Below are 16,539 nucleotides of genomic sequence, written 5' to 3' on the forward strand. Positions count from 1 at the left end.
ACACATTTCAGTTGCAGTATAATGCTTATTGAAATTTAGGAGTACTAATTTTCTGCGCAGCAATTTCAGAAGTGTAGATAAAGTTATGCACTTGCCAGTCCATATAAGGCTTAAGTGCATATGTATATAGATGTAAAAAAAACACAAGTTATGTGTGTTTGACGTTGTTGTACTGAGAAACCCAGCAGGCTCATGCAAACGAACTCAGATTTGAACGAAGGGTGTGTACATAGTTGTTTTGTTGGAAGTATAGCGGAGAGTCGTCAAGTAGGGGGGTCCCGCTACTAAAACCTGGGAAACCAGCTAACATGTGAGAGTGATATCGCCCGATATATCTCCTATCGCCAGTAGCCAAGACGCTTGAAGCCATTTTGCTCCCCTATTTCAAAGCAAATGTGCAACTAGCACCACCACCGCGCTTAATGCCATTAGCGCCCAGATAAATTGCGGTCAAAACCCCACCATAGAACAGTACTCGTTGCGCTAGACCTATCAAAAGCTTTTTATACGGTCAACCATGGCTCGTTACTGCAAGACCTGAAAGGGTCTACCCTTCCCCCATGTCTTAAAAGGTGGACCGCAAATTAACTGGGTGGCCGGCAGGCATCGGTGCAATTTAGAAACGCAACATCAAAACCAAGAAGAATTAAACAAGGGGTGCCACAGGGTGGTGTAGTATCCCCACTTTTGTTTAACTTCTACATATTAAAGCTACCTTGGCCACCAGAAGGATTTACTATCGTTTACTACGCCGATGACTGCACAATAATGACCACAGGCCCAGGCCCACATATCGATGAGCTTTTCATCACAATAAGCGGCTATCTCCCTGATTTCTCCAGTTTTTTCACCTCGCAAAACCTGACATTATCTCCGACTAAATCATCGGCGACCTTATTTACAACATAAATAAAAAAAAAATGTAAGGCGCGATAACCTCCGAAGAGATCTAAGGCCGAGCTTCTCTTCCAATTTGCGTCGTGCTCCTCTTGATTTTCCCTACAAATTGGCCGGACGGGACCTACATGTTTTATGCCGACTCCGAACGGCATCTGCGAGGCAGATGAGTTTTCACTGAGAGCTTTTCATGGCAGAAATACAGTCGGAGCGCTTGCCAAACACTGCCTAGGGGCGACCCCGCTTAGAAAAATTTTCTTCTAATTGAAAAACCGTATTTCTAAAATTTTGATGTTGCTTTGCCCGGGGTGCGAACCCAGGGCATACGGTGTGGCAGGCGGAGCACGCTACCATCACACCACGGTGGCCGCCGTTTACAACATGGACGTCCCAAATGTTGACCATTTTGAACATCCACGTCAATGGCACTACGCTACCGACTGTCTTACACCCCAAAATCTTGGGTGTGACGTTCGATCAAGATCTACATTTTGGTGAGCATGCAGCCGCAATTGTACCGAAAATCCTGAGCCGTAATAAAATCCTCAAATCTCTTGCTGGCAGTACTTGGGGAAAAGATAAAGAAACGCTCATTACTACTTACAAAGCAATTGGCCAGACAATTGCATGTTACGCGTCCCCTATATGGTCGCCAAGCCTAAAAACTACTCACTGGAAGAAGCTACAGGCCTGTCAAAATACTGCTCTCAGAACCGCCACGGGCTGTCTTCTTATGTCCCCAGAACAGATGGGATGAGATGCTAACCAAACAGTTCCAGTTGAATACCCAGAAACCTAGTCATCCCAACAGACATCTGATTGAAGAGCCAACACCGGCCAGGGGCTTAAGGAGTCATTTCCGTAAGCATTATGAGAAAATACGGCACCTGAGAACCCAGCTGTATAAAGCCAAAAAACACAAGCAGGTCCTCAGTGAACTCCACAAACAGGCGTCGGATCTTTATGCCAGGAATTGTCAAGGAACAATACCCTAAACTTGCAGAAGAGGAATGCACACACCCAAGGGAAACGCGAGTCACTCTAGCTCAACTTCGATCTGGATACTGTAACAGGTTAAACTCTTACTTATCCAGAATCAACCCCGACATACAAAATGTATGCCCCATTTGCAATGTGTCCCCACATGCCACCAACCATCTCTTCAATTGTAATGTGGAACCAACGCCTCTAACACCCCTCTCATTATGGTCCAAACCAACAACAGATCAGAACGAAAATAGATACTGATGATAGGACATCGCCGAAACCGGATGACGAAAAATCGATCTAATATACATCATTTATCCACCCTGTCGGAAAATCAACAAAACAAAATAAGTCAAAGAAAGAAAAGGTGAAAATCGGAATTCGGGTCCAAAAGTTAAACCGTGGCCAGATTGAGATATGTGGCCACAACCGAAACATAACTAAAACCGGATTTAATATAGTTTTAAAATCTAGTCAACTGAAGCAAGAGTCTGAAACCGAAACCAGGGCGATCTCTAGTTTTTCTAACTTGGCCACTCTCACAACTTGCTTCAATAATGCGCTTTCTCGAAAATTCTAAACATTTTCAGCTTTTTGGCCTTCGTAGTCGGATTTTGGACTTATGCAGCCCGATTCTCAGCAGCAAGAGTTAAAGAGCGGCAGATAGTTACTGGGTTTCGCAATAATTGAAACGAGTTGATCCCGAAATTCTTTTATTAGCTTGATGAGTACAATACCACCAACACATACTCATTTTTATGTAAAAAACCAATATATTCCCATTTTGAGCCCTATCTCTCTAAGTGACACTGGTTGAAAGACGTGTGCGATATTTAAGGCGTAGAGTCAAAATAGCAAACAGCATTACCCAATTAAAGCGCCATCTTGTTCCCATACTCTTTATCTCTCTATAACTCGTTGTTGATAGCCGACCGGAAGCTCCACAAACCGATTAGTGAAATAGGGCGTTCTTCAAATCAATTCTTGTATAGGACGTTTTTAAACATTTTCTGATTTCTTTTCTAGAAGCCCCAAGCTCTCCCACTATATCTACAGCTGAATTTGATATGATCCCAGCATTTTTAGAAGCTCCAAAGCAGCTGGGTCATATGACACTCAGCTGGATATATAGTGGGAGAGTCTCATGAGATGAAAAGTTCAAATATTTCCGGTTTAATCAATACCGCAGCTTGACCTAAATTTCTCGACTATTTAAGTCCAAGCTGTACGCTACGAATAAGCCGATCGTTCACTGTTCACAACTGAAGGTACGCCGAACACCGCTATCAGAACTGACATTGGATGTGTGCTCACCATTCATAAACACTTCATGGCTTAGAGTTGGGGTACTAAGTAGTAAAAAAGTATGCTTAGTCAGCTTTTAATTGGCTCATGCGAGGGATAATACCTTGCCCCCAGCGGGTTAGGGGGATTAGAATATACCCACGGTAGGTATGCCTGTCGTAAGAGGAGACTAAAATACAAAATTGATTCAAGGGGTTGTGTAGCGCAACCCTCTCAAGAGGTTGCCAACGCAATATATAGCTTCTCCAACCCAATTATCAACCTCACCTAAATACGGAGGGGATTCGGCCACTAAGCACTCTCTACTGGAACAACAGTATCTTTCATCACCTATTCATAATGACTACCCCCCGCCCCCCCCACACAAGCATCTACCTACTGCCTTCTGGAAAAGCGACTCTGTTGCCACTGCTTCATTATCAATACTTCCATCTCTCCGGCTCCGCTCTTAGCATGTGTTGCATGATCGCTTCACTGCCCCTGTTATGCCATTGGCTGCCATCGATTATCCAACCGCTGCCGGGAAAGCCTGATCATACTACCACCACCCCACTGCGACTTTCTGAGCACATCTGCTATTACTCAATACAACGTGCAAGAGCGTTGGATTCCAAAATTAGTTTTGATATAACTCCGAAGTGTTAACACTACACTTTTTTTTTTTTGTGTTATATACAGCGAAAAATATTGCACAGGCCGAATTTATATCTGAGCAATGAAAGAGGAAAATAGTAAACATATCTGCACAAAGTAATTGCGTGCGAAAATTTTCGCTTACAACGCTTTTCGCGTTTACTCTTCATAGAAGGATAGTCTACTAACATTCTCAAGTTTAAGACGTTTTTCACTCGTCTTTAAAGTATGGGGTTTTCGAACCAACACTCGAGATACCACGTTTATTACTCCAGTTTTTGGATTATTTTTTATTATTATTATTTATTATTTTTTATTTATTATTTTATTTAAAAAAACAAAAAAAAATATTTATATCGAAAACCGCGGTATTTCAATTCAATATATTTTCAGCTAAGTGTTTTAGAAAAAAAAAAACATCCTAAATATTCTGATAGCTAACTCTTCAATAAGGTGCAATATGATCAAAACCAAGTCGCACGTAGACCGAGTTCAAGTGAAATTGCTTGTACCCAAGCTACCGAACTTCAACTAATTACATCTGAAGTCAAATCCAAACGTCCAAGAGCTTGTGAAAATTATAAATAGCTCCAAGTTGCAAAATCATTTTTGAAATCTGTCAAAATTTAGAATTTAACAACATAAATAATAAAACAAAATTAGGAGCATACTTTGGGATGCCCCATTCATTAGCTTTCATCCCATGTATGTATGCTTCCATGTATGGATACAAAAAGGGCAACACGTTTCATTTCATCTAGCCTACTTACTTGATTATTTACAATCCACTACAACGTTATTTTATATTATTTTTTTTATAATCTTTCTTTTATTTTTACAATTTTACAATTTCACTTATACATATCAATAATTAATTTTTTATAATTTAATTAAAAAAGTTTAACTCACAGCACATGCTGAAGTGGTTTTTTCAAGTTTTTTTTTTCATATGCTAAAAATGCATTTTCTTATAAGTCTACTATTTTATGTATGTACGTATATTTATATATATATACTTGAAGCTATATTATCTAAACATACATACAATGAAATCAAAATTATTATTAAAATGATTTTCGTTTACGCTTCTATCTTCTACGACTGCGTACATTGAATTTAAAGAAGAAAAATCAACAAATGTTTTACATTTTTTTGGTTCTTTATTTTATTGAATGTCTTATGCATTATGTAAATAATTTTTCTTTTAACTTTATTTACGAGCAAATATTTTTTTTTAATTCAACATGAGTGTTTTTATTTAAACAAATTTTAATTACTATTTTTTCTTACTAGCTATGTCTATGTGTATGTATGTACGTACACTCACGGAAAAAGTATTAGCACAAGGACTTTTTGCAGTATTCAGCTAGTTTGCCTAACGCAAAATAATTTTGACTATTTTTTTATAAAAACTTGTGCAAGTATTTAATAAAATCAATATAAACTAAAGTTCAAGACCTTACGCGAAATCCGCGAAAATTCGAGTTGGAAACATGAATCTTTAGTAAAGTTATAAAATTTTCATTAAGAATTTTTTAGAATTTCTCTGAGTATGCAGTTTTGAAGATCATTGAATTTATATAAAATAAAGTGTTAATTTTAGTCGGCAAAAAAAACCTGATTTTTTTGCGTTAGTTCTTGAACGTTAGTCTGTATTGATTTTATTACATATTTGTACACGTTTTTATAAAAAAAATAGCGTAACTTATTTGATGAAGCAAAACAAGGTGAAAACTGCAAAAAGTCCCTGTGCCCATACTTTTCGTTCGCAACTGTAGTTGCAAACATGTTGCTTAACGAACATTCATTCGGTCTTCTGTTGCAAAAAACTTGTTAACGCTATGCCTTTTTTTTATTATCTTAAAACTATCTAGCATGGTTTGTGACAATATGTGGAATTTGTTGTTATGTGGCAATAAATTGAGGGAGATTTTTTAAATGTTTGGTGAGCACATAGAGAATGCGATTAAAAAATGTCTTAATTCAAAAGGTCACTGCTTACAGCTCTGGCTAGTGACATTTAACATTAAATTGTAAAATATTATAAAAAGAACTTATGTGAAATTATAAAAAAAAAACATTTGGTTTAAAAATTTTTTCAAATTCATTAATTTCTTTTTAAATGGATGATTTCATAATTCAAATTACATAATTAATTATTCTATATATATTTTTATATGTGATTTTCTATAGTATGTATGTAGATCTTTCAGAATCTTAATTCACTTTGGTCATTTTTCCAAAAAAGTTCAAATTTTACGAAATACAGTTTTGCGCTTCTCAAATCAAATTCAGTTTTTCATAACAATTTACGGTTGCTGTTGCAAAAACATCCGATCTCGGGGTTTTTTTCAATAACGACCTATTTTAGAATTTTTTTTCGAAATTCTCCTACCACAGAATTTGTTTGAAAACGCACTATCCAAGTTTCTTTTTGAAGAAAAAATAAATCAAAAATTTGCCAACCAATTCAACCGAACTTATACTTCGCTAGACTAGTTTGAATGAAACTACAAAACTGCATACTCGAAAAATTTTCTGAAAACTAAATAAAATTTTACAAATTTTCAAAAATATTTTTTAAAACTTAGTTTTCACATTTTATTGCAAAAAAAATTTGAAATTTGCTTACAAATTCCGTATAAAATTAAATTAAGTGCGTTAGCGATAAACGAATCCCATAAAAAATTATGCAAACTGATTTCAAAAAAATTTCGAAAAAATTCGAAAATTGGAGTTTTCAAGAATATTTTTGAAAGAAAGGTTTTCAGGCTTATCCGACGTTAGACTTAAACGAACATAAAAACAAAACTGCATACTCGATAATTTTTCTGAAAACATAAATAAGAATAAGGAAATTTTCAGAAATGTTTTTAAAAACTTTTGGGATCTTGAAATTTTTTCGGAAGTTTTTGATGTTGGTTACATAGTTTCGCATATAACATTAATAATAGCTTGTTAGCGATATAAAAAGCAGAAAATAACTAATAAAATTTCCAAATAACTTTTTTTAATTTTTTTTTTTACTTCTATCTGAACGTATGTTTTTTTATTCTAATTTTTTTCGAAAACTCTGAATTTAGTTCAAAAATTCTGAATCCACACGTTCTCTTTAAAATCTTGTAAACAGTTGCAAATAATCGTTTAAATGGTAAACATAAATAAAAGACAAAGTTTGTTTGGGCCATTCCATGCTGTAATCATTTCCAATACTTTAAAAAGTAAAATGAAGAACAGCTTGTTTAGAAAATCTCTGAGCTTTTCATAATTGTTTACGTTTTTTAGGCTTTGATTTTATTGAACTTCGTTAAAAAATTAAAACAAAATTCCACTGCTTTTCAATTTTAAAAAGAATGACACACATATAATAAACTTTTAATTAAAAAATTTTTTTTAATTTTTATTTTTTTATAATAATTTTTTTATAAAATTCAATTACATACATATATGAATTGCGTGATGTTTGGAAAAAATGTAGATATATTACCTACATAAGTATACACATATATATTTATTTATTATTAATGAGGTAATGAGACATACGTATGTAAATAAAAAAAACTCATTACCAACACATTAATAAATTAAAATTTTAAAAAACCTAACAAATCGACTGCTGAGTGAAATATCACCCAATGCTGTCTACAGTTACGAAAACGCCCCATTTCAGGATTTGCTTCAAAAATACCCTATCTGAGTTTAAATTCAATACATTTTGACATTATTCCCCCAGATAGGGCGTTTTTGAACTGGCAGCTGAAATAGGATGATATTCCACTCAGGCGTCGTAATACAGTCTCATTTTACATATACATATATCTATTTATATTTTTGACAAATAACATTTCCATATATAAAAATAACTAAGATACTACTTGAGACTAACGAAATAATTTTCGAGAATCTACTACTTAAACTGTATGAGGAACACCTGCATTTTGAAAACGATCCAACTTTGAAATTTATCATTTTCTGCTATAATGAATTTTGGAAACAAATTAGAATTCACAAACCTCTGCCAATATAAAAAATAATTAAAAAACGTTAAATATTTCCAATTTGAAAAAAAAAAAAATATCACAAAAGTTTGCTTGTCTTAAAATGGGCGTTTTTTTTTCTAAAATTTGTGAAGCTTTAGAAAAAAACGCCCAATGTATAAAAAAAATTTAAAAGTAAAAGAACTAAAAAAACTTCAAAAAAAGATTCAAAAAATATTTAAAAAACAAAACTTTATTTATACATAATTGGGCGTTTTGTTTTTGTTCTTCTAAAGCTTCAAAATTGTTTCCTTTCGCTTGGAAGAAAACGTCAATTGGAAAACAACAACAAGCGGCCAGAACTGTGTTGCTTAACTTGTTTTTGCTTTTGAAATAAAATTTTTTTTCTAGACGAGCAGATAAACATTTGAAACTTTAGAAAAAAACGCCCATTATTATTTTAACACAATAAAAAGCACAAAACTATATTTCACAAAATGTTGGCCAATATAAAAAAAGACAATGAAACATTTTAATTATTTTAAATTTGAAAACAAAGTAAAAAATTGCCAAAAAGATTTTTAGTTTAAGAGGCAAACGAAATGAAAAAAAATGTTTTCAATAGAAAAATTATAATAATTCACATAAATATTAAAAATAAAATATAAAAACAAAAATGAAAAAAGTATAAAAAAAATTTTGGGATAACACAAATTTTAATTACAAAGTTTAACACAACTAAACTACAATAATTTTTTAAAATTGAATCACATAATATTTTATAAAATGTTGCTGAAAAAATAAAAAACCTAAGAAAAATAAAAAAAAAATCAAAAAACATTTTTTTTTTAATTTTTAAAAATTAAAAAGCAATATTTAAAAAAAATTGTTTCAATTGTATCAAAATAACTACAAATTTATGTTTTTATTACCCTATCATATTTGTTTGCAGATTAAGAAATTAAAAAATGTAAAAAACTAATTTAAATTCAAAATAAAAAAGTATTGAATAAAAAAAATGTATTTTTATTTCAGTGTTATATTTTGTTCACAGATTTCTCTTCATTAACAGTATATCGTGAATTGTTTAAGTTTGGTGTTAAGAGTAAGCAAGTAAGTAACAAAATGAAATGCAAGAAAAACTACAGTATTCGAAAATTTTATTTAAAGATTAAAAAAACAATTTGTTATATGAAAAAAAATTTAATTTTTTCAAAATTCCTTCAAACCAAAAATTGCGTATTTCAAAATTGATTGTTTTCGAAATGGAAATAATCCACATGCATGTGTATGTATGTATGTGTGTGTTTCTGGGCGCTGGAATGAAGTTCCATAATGGCTGTGTTTACTTTCGTTATGGTTTTTTTTTTTTCAATATTATTATTATGTATGTATGTATAACTGTAGCACACACGCTTTTCGGTCTTTGAAACCAACATGTTTATTTCTGCATACTCAAATATGTATTTTATATATTTTTTCGCTAAAAATGCTTCGTTTTTGATTGTTTACTTAAATTTTTGTGTGAGTGAGGAAAATTAATTTGATATTTGTATGCTGTTTTTTGTAGTATTTTTTGTTTGAATTTCGAGATGCTTGAAATACACTAAAAATACTCTCAACACACATTGTACAGTGTGCAACAAATATTTTTTATAACATTTGTGAAATATCATGCATTTAGTAACTATAATCAACAATTGTCTTGTGGCTGTTTTTGTTATTGTTGTTTAATTGGTTGTTACTGCTATTACATTTGTTAATTTTTTTGTAGCTGCAACTATTTTTATTAAAATTGTTGCTTATGGCCCTCGTTAATGAATTTGTTATATTGTTGTTGCTGCTGCCAACATCTCCTCTGATGTTTTTCATTTCCTTTTTTAAAAATGTATTTCAATCTGTATTTCTTATTCTTGTTCCGTAACACCAGGATAATAATATGGCGGTGGACGTTCATACTCAGAGGCTGGTGGTGCCATTGGTGGATTTGTATATCTCGGTGGGCCGCCATCCCAATGTCTGCAAAGATATAACAAAATTCGAGAAAATAAATTAATATGTATGCGTAGAAAAAAAATAGTATTAAAACATAAAAGAATGATTCAAGGTTCGATTCGAGCTCAAGGCCAGAACAATAATTTTCTTCTAATGATAATTATTGTTATTTTTTAATTTTTCTAAATTTGAAAAATTGTATTTTGTTTTTGGAATATTAAGTAGAAAATTTTGCAGACAACCTGCCATAGCTGCGCAGATAGATCCATTTCGAAGGGTGCTAAGCCTTCATCATCAGTACGCTTTAGGCACGCTGCGCTAACCATTTAGCAAAACAAAAACAATTGATAAAAGAATGACTAAATTAGATGTATGTCGACGGCTGAGTAGGAAGATCCGCAAATATCAATTATTTACATCTGCGTTTAAAAAAATAGCACCAAAAATAATTTCCAATTTTATTAGTTATTCTTCTTTTATTGTCGGTAATTATAAAAAAGATATAAATTTTACAACGAAAGCTATGCAAACCAGTTTCAGAAATTTTTTCGAAAAAAATTCAAAAATAGAGAGGTAAGGTTAGGTTGAGCTGGCCAGTCAATAAAGACCTCACACAGACTGAATGTGTCCATAGTATTACAGGAATTTGTTTAAAGACCAAACGTAAGTTATCTAAGACCTAGTTTGATTGCTGTCTCGAGATCAGACAACTCTGCCGCTCCTAGTAGCTGGAGCCTTGACCTCGCCAGCGTAGGACACGAACATAAAACGTACTCAAACGTTTACGGCTGCCTAACTTATAACCATTTGATGCCAGAGGGCAGTGTCCAGTTGGTATGCCCATCGAGAGCCTTAAGTCTTGTCTCTTTAGAGATATGAACAACTTTGTGAGTCTAATGTCGTAAGACTTTCACATGATCTTAGAAATGTTGCAGCACCGCGCTTCTGTCCACGCCTTTCCTGCTTGACGGCTCAAAGCAACTCCTGCACCTTTTTGATTCCTCTCAAACGGATTGGGATATCTACTTTCGAATCACCGAATGCTGCACCCTCCTTTGCCAACTCATGGGCCTTTTTGTTATCTTCTATCCCTATGTGACAGGGAACCCAGTATAAACGTATGGTCCGGCCTGAGCAAAGTCTCTCCAATGCTTCTTTGAATTCCAGGACACTTCTTGATGAAGTACTGTTTGAGATTAATTCCCCGATCGCCGCTTCCTTCAGAATTTCTGCTGCTTTCTTCACGACTACAATTTCCGCCTAGAATACAGTGCAATGATCTGGCAGCTTTAAGGGTCTACTAATTTCTGGATCGACACAGTGAACAGCAGACCCGAACCCTTCCGTTAATTTGGCACCATCGGTATACACGTGTACAGTATGTTATGCCATTTCCACACCCTTGCGCCAACCCAGGTTGTCTTTCGAAGCTCAGGCGCGGGACCATGTAGTCCGTTTGCCCGACGACAGATGCCCAGGCATGTACATCGCGAAGCGCTTAATCTTGGTAGACATAACGAAGATTGTTCTAAACTATTATTTAATCGTTCAATCTGTCATCTATAGCATTGCAGGAAATATCCCATCTGAACTAAGTGATTTAAACTTGGCAAAAGTTTTTCTCGCTCATTCAATTTTGGTTTTGTCACCAATCCTGATACTGCTTGCTCCCTTTGGAGCAGTAGACGTTATTACACAATTCTTCAGCATCATCTCCTAATGGTGTGTGCTGTGTAGCGCCTCCAGGGACTCTTCACTAATGTGTGATTGGAATTGGTCCTCGTCGTCCCTGGACTTTATTTCCCACTGTCAGTTAGATTGGACTTTCTCTAGTCTTGCCGTTTCGCTGGAGTATTCTATGTCCCACAGAAAGTTTACCATGGAACCCTCTTTGACCTCTCTGCATACTTCCCAGACCTTCTCGCTTTCCGCAGCTTTTGCCAGCTTAAAAGTGTCCTTCGCCTGCCCTCTAATAAGACTCAACTTTTTACTCCACCATGGCGGCTTTGTTTTTTCCTTGAATCTTCGCAGAGGACAAGCTCTCTTGTAAGCTGTTGTCAGCGCCGTTGATAAAAAGTGGTTGCAATCCTCCTCCTCCTCAAAAATAGAGAAGTGTTTAAAATTGTAATGAGATTTTCAAAAACATTTTTACTGCTATTATTTTACTCGCAGGTGTATATTACATATGCATGCGAGAGAGAGTAAAAGTTTTGGGAATACAAGATCTTCGAGGTCTGCTAGTCTCTTGTATATCCAATTTCATATAATTTTTTCAATAACAGGCACTGTTTGAAAAAACAATTGAAATTGTATTACATACAGATGATGCTGATGATAATGATAATGAACCCTATGTAGTGAGCCCTAAATAGTTAAGCGTGACGCTGATCGAAGAAAGGAAAAAATCGATTAAGAACTCTCAAAGCCTCCAATTTAGTATCGTCAGTTATGAGCTTTTGATAATCTTTTATGCTAAAAAGGATGTGTATAGGGCAGGCATGCTTAACGAACGAAACGATATCATTTCGTTACGATAATCAACGTTAATAAACGAAACGAAGTGACTTCGTTAAGATCGTCAAATTAACGTTAATTTGACGTTCTTAACGTTAATAAACGAAACGAAATGACTTCGTTTCGTTTATTAGCGTTGATTATCGTAACGAAATGATATCGTTTCGTTCGTTAAGCATGCCTGGTACAGAGCGATTAGTCTATCAGATTGTTTGAATGTACATTGTTTTGCGCAAGTGACCATCCTTCGTATTAGAAGCTTCGCTGTAAAAACGATGTTAGGGAGGGACGTCAAAAGCACCTAGAGTTTTCAATCATTTCGATATGAACAAAACTTTACGGAAGTCTGACCAAAAATTAAGATACTTGTATCTGATCACCTGATCACACTTCTCTTACTAGCTCCACTAACCAATTTCATAACTTGCGAACGCAGAACCTAACTCTCAAAAAGACGAATTGGAACAGTATCAAATAATAATCGTGACGCCCTTGTCACAAACTAAATATCAATCGCTTTGGGCAATAAAGTTTATAAGGCATAACAATTGCGATTTTTAAAAACATCTTTAATCTGTCATTATTTGCCTGATAAATTTAAAACAGGTCAGGGGTGGTAGCCAATTGGTCACACCAAGTGAATTTAAATCGTTTTCCACCTGGTCCTTCCAGCGGAGTTTTGGCCGCACACTTCCCCTGCTTCCATACGCCGCTTCCGATAAAAATACTTTCTTTCTCACTTGCATAACGTGGCCTAGCCAGCGTAGCCACAGTGCTTTAATTCGCCGGACTATGTTGCTGTCTGCATAAAGCTCGTACAGCTCATCATTTGATGATCTTCGGTACTCGCCTTCGCCAAAGCGTAGAGGAGTGGTAAATCGTTCGAGACCTTAAACTTCCAATTAAACAAGACCATATCCGTCTTCTCCGCGTTGGCGCTCAACCCGACATTAGATGCCAAGGTTTGTATATCAGAAAGCGCCCGATCCACCAAAGAGCTAATTGTTGGACAACTGCAACGTCATCAGCAGTTGGTTGATGATCAGCATACGCAGCAGTGGTGACTATACCCCATTCTGTGGCATGACCCTGTTCACTGATTTTGTGTTTAGAGACATTGTTGAAATCCCAGGCCAATATCTAAGAAGCCTCCTAACGGGTACTCCTGGTACTCCAAGACTTGCTCTATGCAGTGCCGTGTCTACCGACATGCCTTTGATGTAAGTAAGCATGTTGCGTTTTCGACAGCAATTTTTCATCCATGTTGGACTGTATATACACATATATCAGCCTCTCAAGGGTTTTGAGCAGAAATGATCGTAAGCTAATGGGTCTGTAGTCTTTGACTGGCCCTCCCCGCACAATTTTCACATATTTTTTTCGTAACAATAAACGAAATCTTTAGCTTTATTGCCAGACACATTATTCCACAGCCGGACAACTCGACAAACACGTAACTTGGAAGCATATGCTGAGGAAACGTCAGCTTTTATAAAATGATGAAGGTCTAGCAATGTTGTTGTTGTATCAGTGACGGCAGGATTTCACACCCAATTGAGGGCATGCCTTTGGTGTTTGATAAATGCTTTGCGCTGACCATAATATACTTCAATTCTTACATGTCGAAGGTCTAACAATCACGGGCTCTAGCTCTATAAGTTTAGACAGGACCACGTCTGCTGAGTATGATAGTTATTATACAAACATAAATGAAACGAGCGCAAAAGAAAATATTATTATGAACATAAAGCATTTGCAAGCGAGCGAAGGTATTAGTTGAAGCAGAAATGAATTACGAAACAAAATAGAAATATTCTAGTTTTGGCAAATGGGTTGGCATTCGTTTTGAACACGCAAGCAAACAAAAAAGCAAATTATGCAACGCACCGCAACTCTATATAACCACCATAAAGCATTATCATCATCATCATCATTATTGATAATCATCTCCAACATCATTGTTAACCTAATAGAAACCTTCTGCCGTCAAAGATTTTGGCCTCGTATCAACTGTACCAACAATATTCCTAGCTCTAATAAAATTCAAATAAATATAAATACATATACAAAATCAAAATTAGTAATAATTAATAAGCATATAATCTATTTTACTAAATTAAGCTATTTATTATTAATAATTTAAAACAAGCAAATATTGCTAAAAAAAAACTTTTAATTAAGAACAAATGCAATTAGCCGGCAATTGTCATTTGGGCAAGTTTAGCATAACAGCGACAGCCAAAAAACCTCACCAACTACTTCCTGAAAGATTTTACATTGCTTAGTTACGAAAGAAATCTATCAATGAACATAATTTAGGTAATCACGTGACCCTGGCCATCTGCTTATATTTTTAACACAGTTTACGAAAGAAAGTACACCGAATCATTTTTAAGCAGATAACTTGATGACGAGTTGACGTGAATACCCCAAATATAAAGTTTAAATGTAAAATGCGAAAAATTATATATATTTATTTGTTGTACTTACTTGGGTGCCATGTCATTGTAACGAGTATCACGCACAGCAACAGTTGGTGCTACAACAACACCATGTGCTGTGGTAGCGACTGGCTCTTCATAGTATTCACGACCGCGTCGTCGGTCTTTGTTCTTTCGTCGTTTGTTCTTTGGACCGCTATAAATTTGAAAATAAGAAATATGTATTTAGTTGCAACATAATTCAATTGAAAATTATAGAAAATTCTAAACTAAAGTATAATTCTACGAAAAGAGAAAACCGAAATGTTTGGAACAGAAAGCGGAAAATGGGTGAGCCCAAGGACTTGACAATAACATACATATATTTTTTTGAATAGAAAACTTTTAAATTAGAATAAAAGAAACAAAATTAAAATTGAATTTGGAAAAAAACTGACACAAGGCGTCAGCTGTTTCGATAATACATTGTAAATCTCTTCAAAGCCTTTTCTCTCGGGAGTGGGTTTTGTAGCCGCACTCCTGCGATAGTTGAACTGTTACCAACCACATGCAGCCAAGGCCATTCCTTTTTTGTTGTGCAACTTTTCGCAATTGTCTTCTTTATTCTTTAGACAGTCATACTTTGTATGTATGTAAGCTTGTATCAAAGCTACACTTTGTTGTTGGCGGTTTAGTTTACGAAATGGTCTGTTTTCTTTTTTATTTATTTTTAATTATTTTCCTTTTTTAACACGTTTATATTAGCTTTACTTGTATGTATGCTTGTTTGTAACTCTCTAGGCTAGGCGCGCAAAGGAGAGTTAGGCCCATCTAGCACCAATTATTGAAGACTCGTTGCATTGGTTAATTAACTCGCGGTGCTATCAACAACAAATATCTAAGTGGATTGTAGATACTAAAACGGCATCATATTTGCGTGTTTTTTAGTTTTTTTAAACTATATTTATTTATTTTTTATAACCTCCCTTTTTTATTTTTTTAATCCTTTTTTATTATTTTCATATACATATATTGTAACGAATTTACTTGCAATTCCCCTTATTTGCAATCTTCTACTAAGTTCGAATCACTAAACTGTTGAATAAATAACTCCAATATTGAATAATGGAAAAATGGCCTTTATTAAAGTACTTCACAATAAATAATACTGCTATTGTTCGCAAGATAGCGTCTTAATCAAAACTGAATTCCAGCGCCTCTCCATTTGCTGCCTTTTATACTCTCCCATTTCCTTGTTCGCATCTTCTAGGAGCTTCCATTTCCAAAATCTACTAGTTGGCCATCAGCTATCAAATTCCTCAACTGTAACCAGCGTTGCCATATTTTTTTCCCCTAGTCGTCAGACGCCGCCCAAAAAATCGTCAAAAATCGTCATATCTATTTACTTATTTATTATACTCAGTTGAGCAGAGCTCACAGAGTATATTCAGTTTGGTTGGATAACGGTTGGTTGTACAGGTATAAAGGAATCGAGATAGATATAGACTTCCATATATCAAAATCATCAGGATCGAAAAAAAATTTGTTTGAGCCATGTCCGTCCGTCCGTCCGTAAACACGATAACTTGAGTAAATTTTGAGGTAACTTGATGAAATTTGGTATGTAGGTTCCTGAGCACTCATCTCAGATCGCTATTTAAAATGAACGATATCGGACTATAACCACGCCCACTTTTTCGATATCGAAAATTTCGAAAAACCGAAAAAGTGCAATAATTCATTACCAAAGACAGATAAAGCGATGAAATTTGGTAGGTGAGTTGAACTTATGACGCAGAATAGAAAATTAG

General features: G+C 34.8%; 1 protein-coding gene across 10 annotated transcripts in view; it reads right to left on the reverse strand.

The window, feature by feature from the left end:
• Positions 1-4,618: 4,618 nt before the first annotated feature.
• LOC137254516 (prominin-like protein) overlaps positions 4,619-16,539 on the reverse strand; it is a 94,756-nt gene continuing 82,835 nt past the window's right edge. For 8 of the 10 annotated variants that reach the window (XM_067792237.1, XM_067792234.1, XM_067792232.1 and 5 more), the window contains 2 exons: positions 14,799-14,945; positions 4,619-9,818 (listed from right to left, as the gene is read on the reverse strand). In XM_067792237.1, the coding sequence (XP_067648338.1) occupies positions 9,707-9,818; positions 14,799-14,945 (259 nt within the window). In that variant the 3' untranslated portion in view covers positions 4,619-9,706. Of the gene's footprint in view, positions 9,819-14,195; positions 14,342-14,422; positions 14,571-14,798; positions 14,946-16,539 lie in introns of those variants that run through there. The other 2 variants (XR_010954016.1, XM_067792238.1) reach the window with 2 other exon arrangements.

This window comes from Eurosta solidaginis, chromosome 5 (assembly GCF_040869045.1).
Source record: "Eurosta solidaginis isolate ZX-2024a chromosome 5, ASM4086904v1, whole genome shotgun sequence".
Lineage (NCBI taxonomy): Eukaryota > Metazoa > Arthropoda > Insecta > Diptera > Tephritidae > Eurosta > Eurosta solidaginis.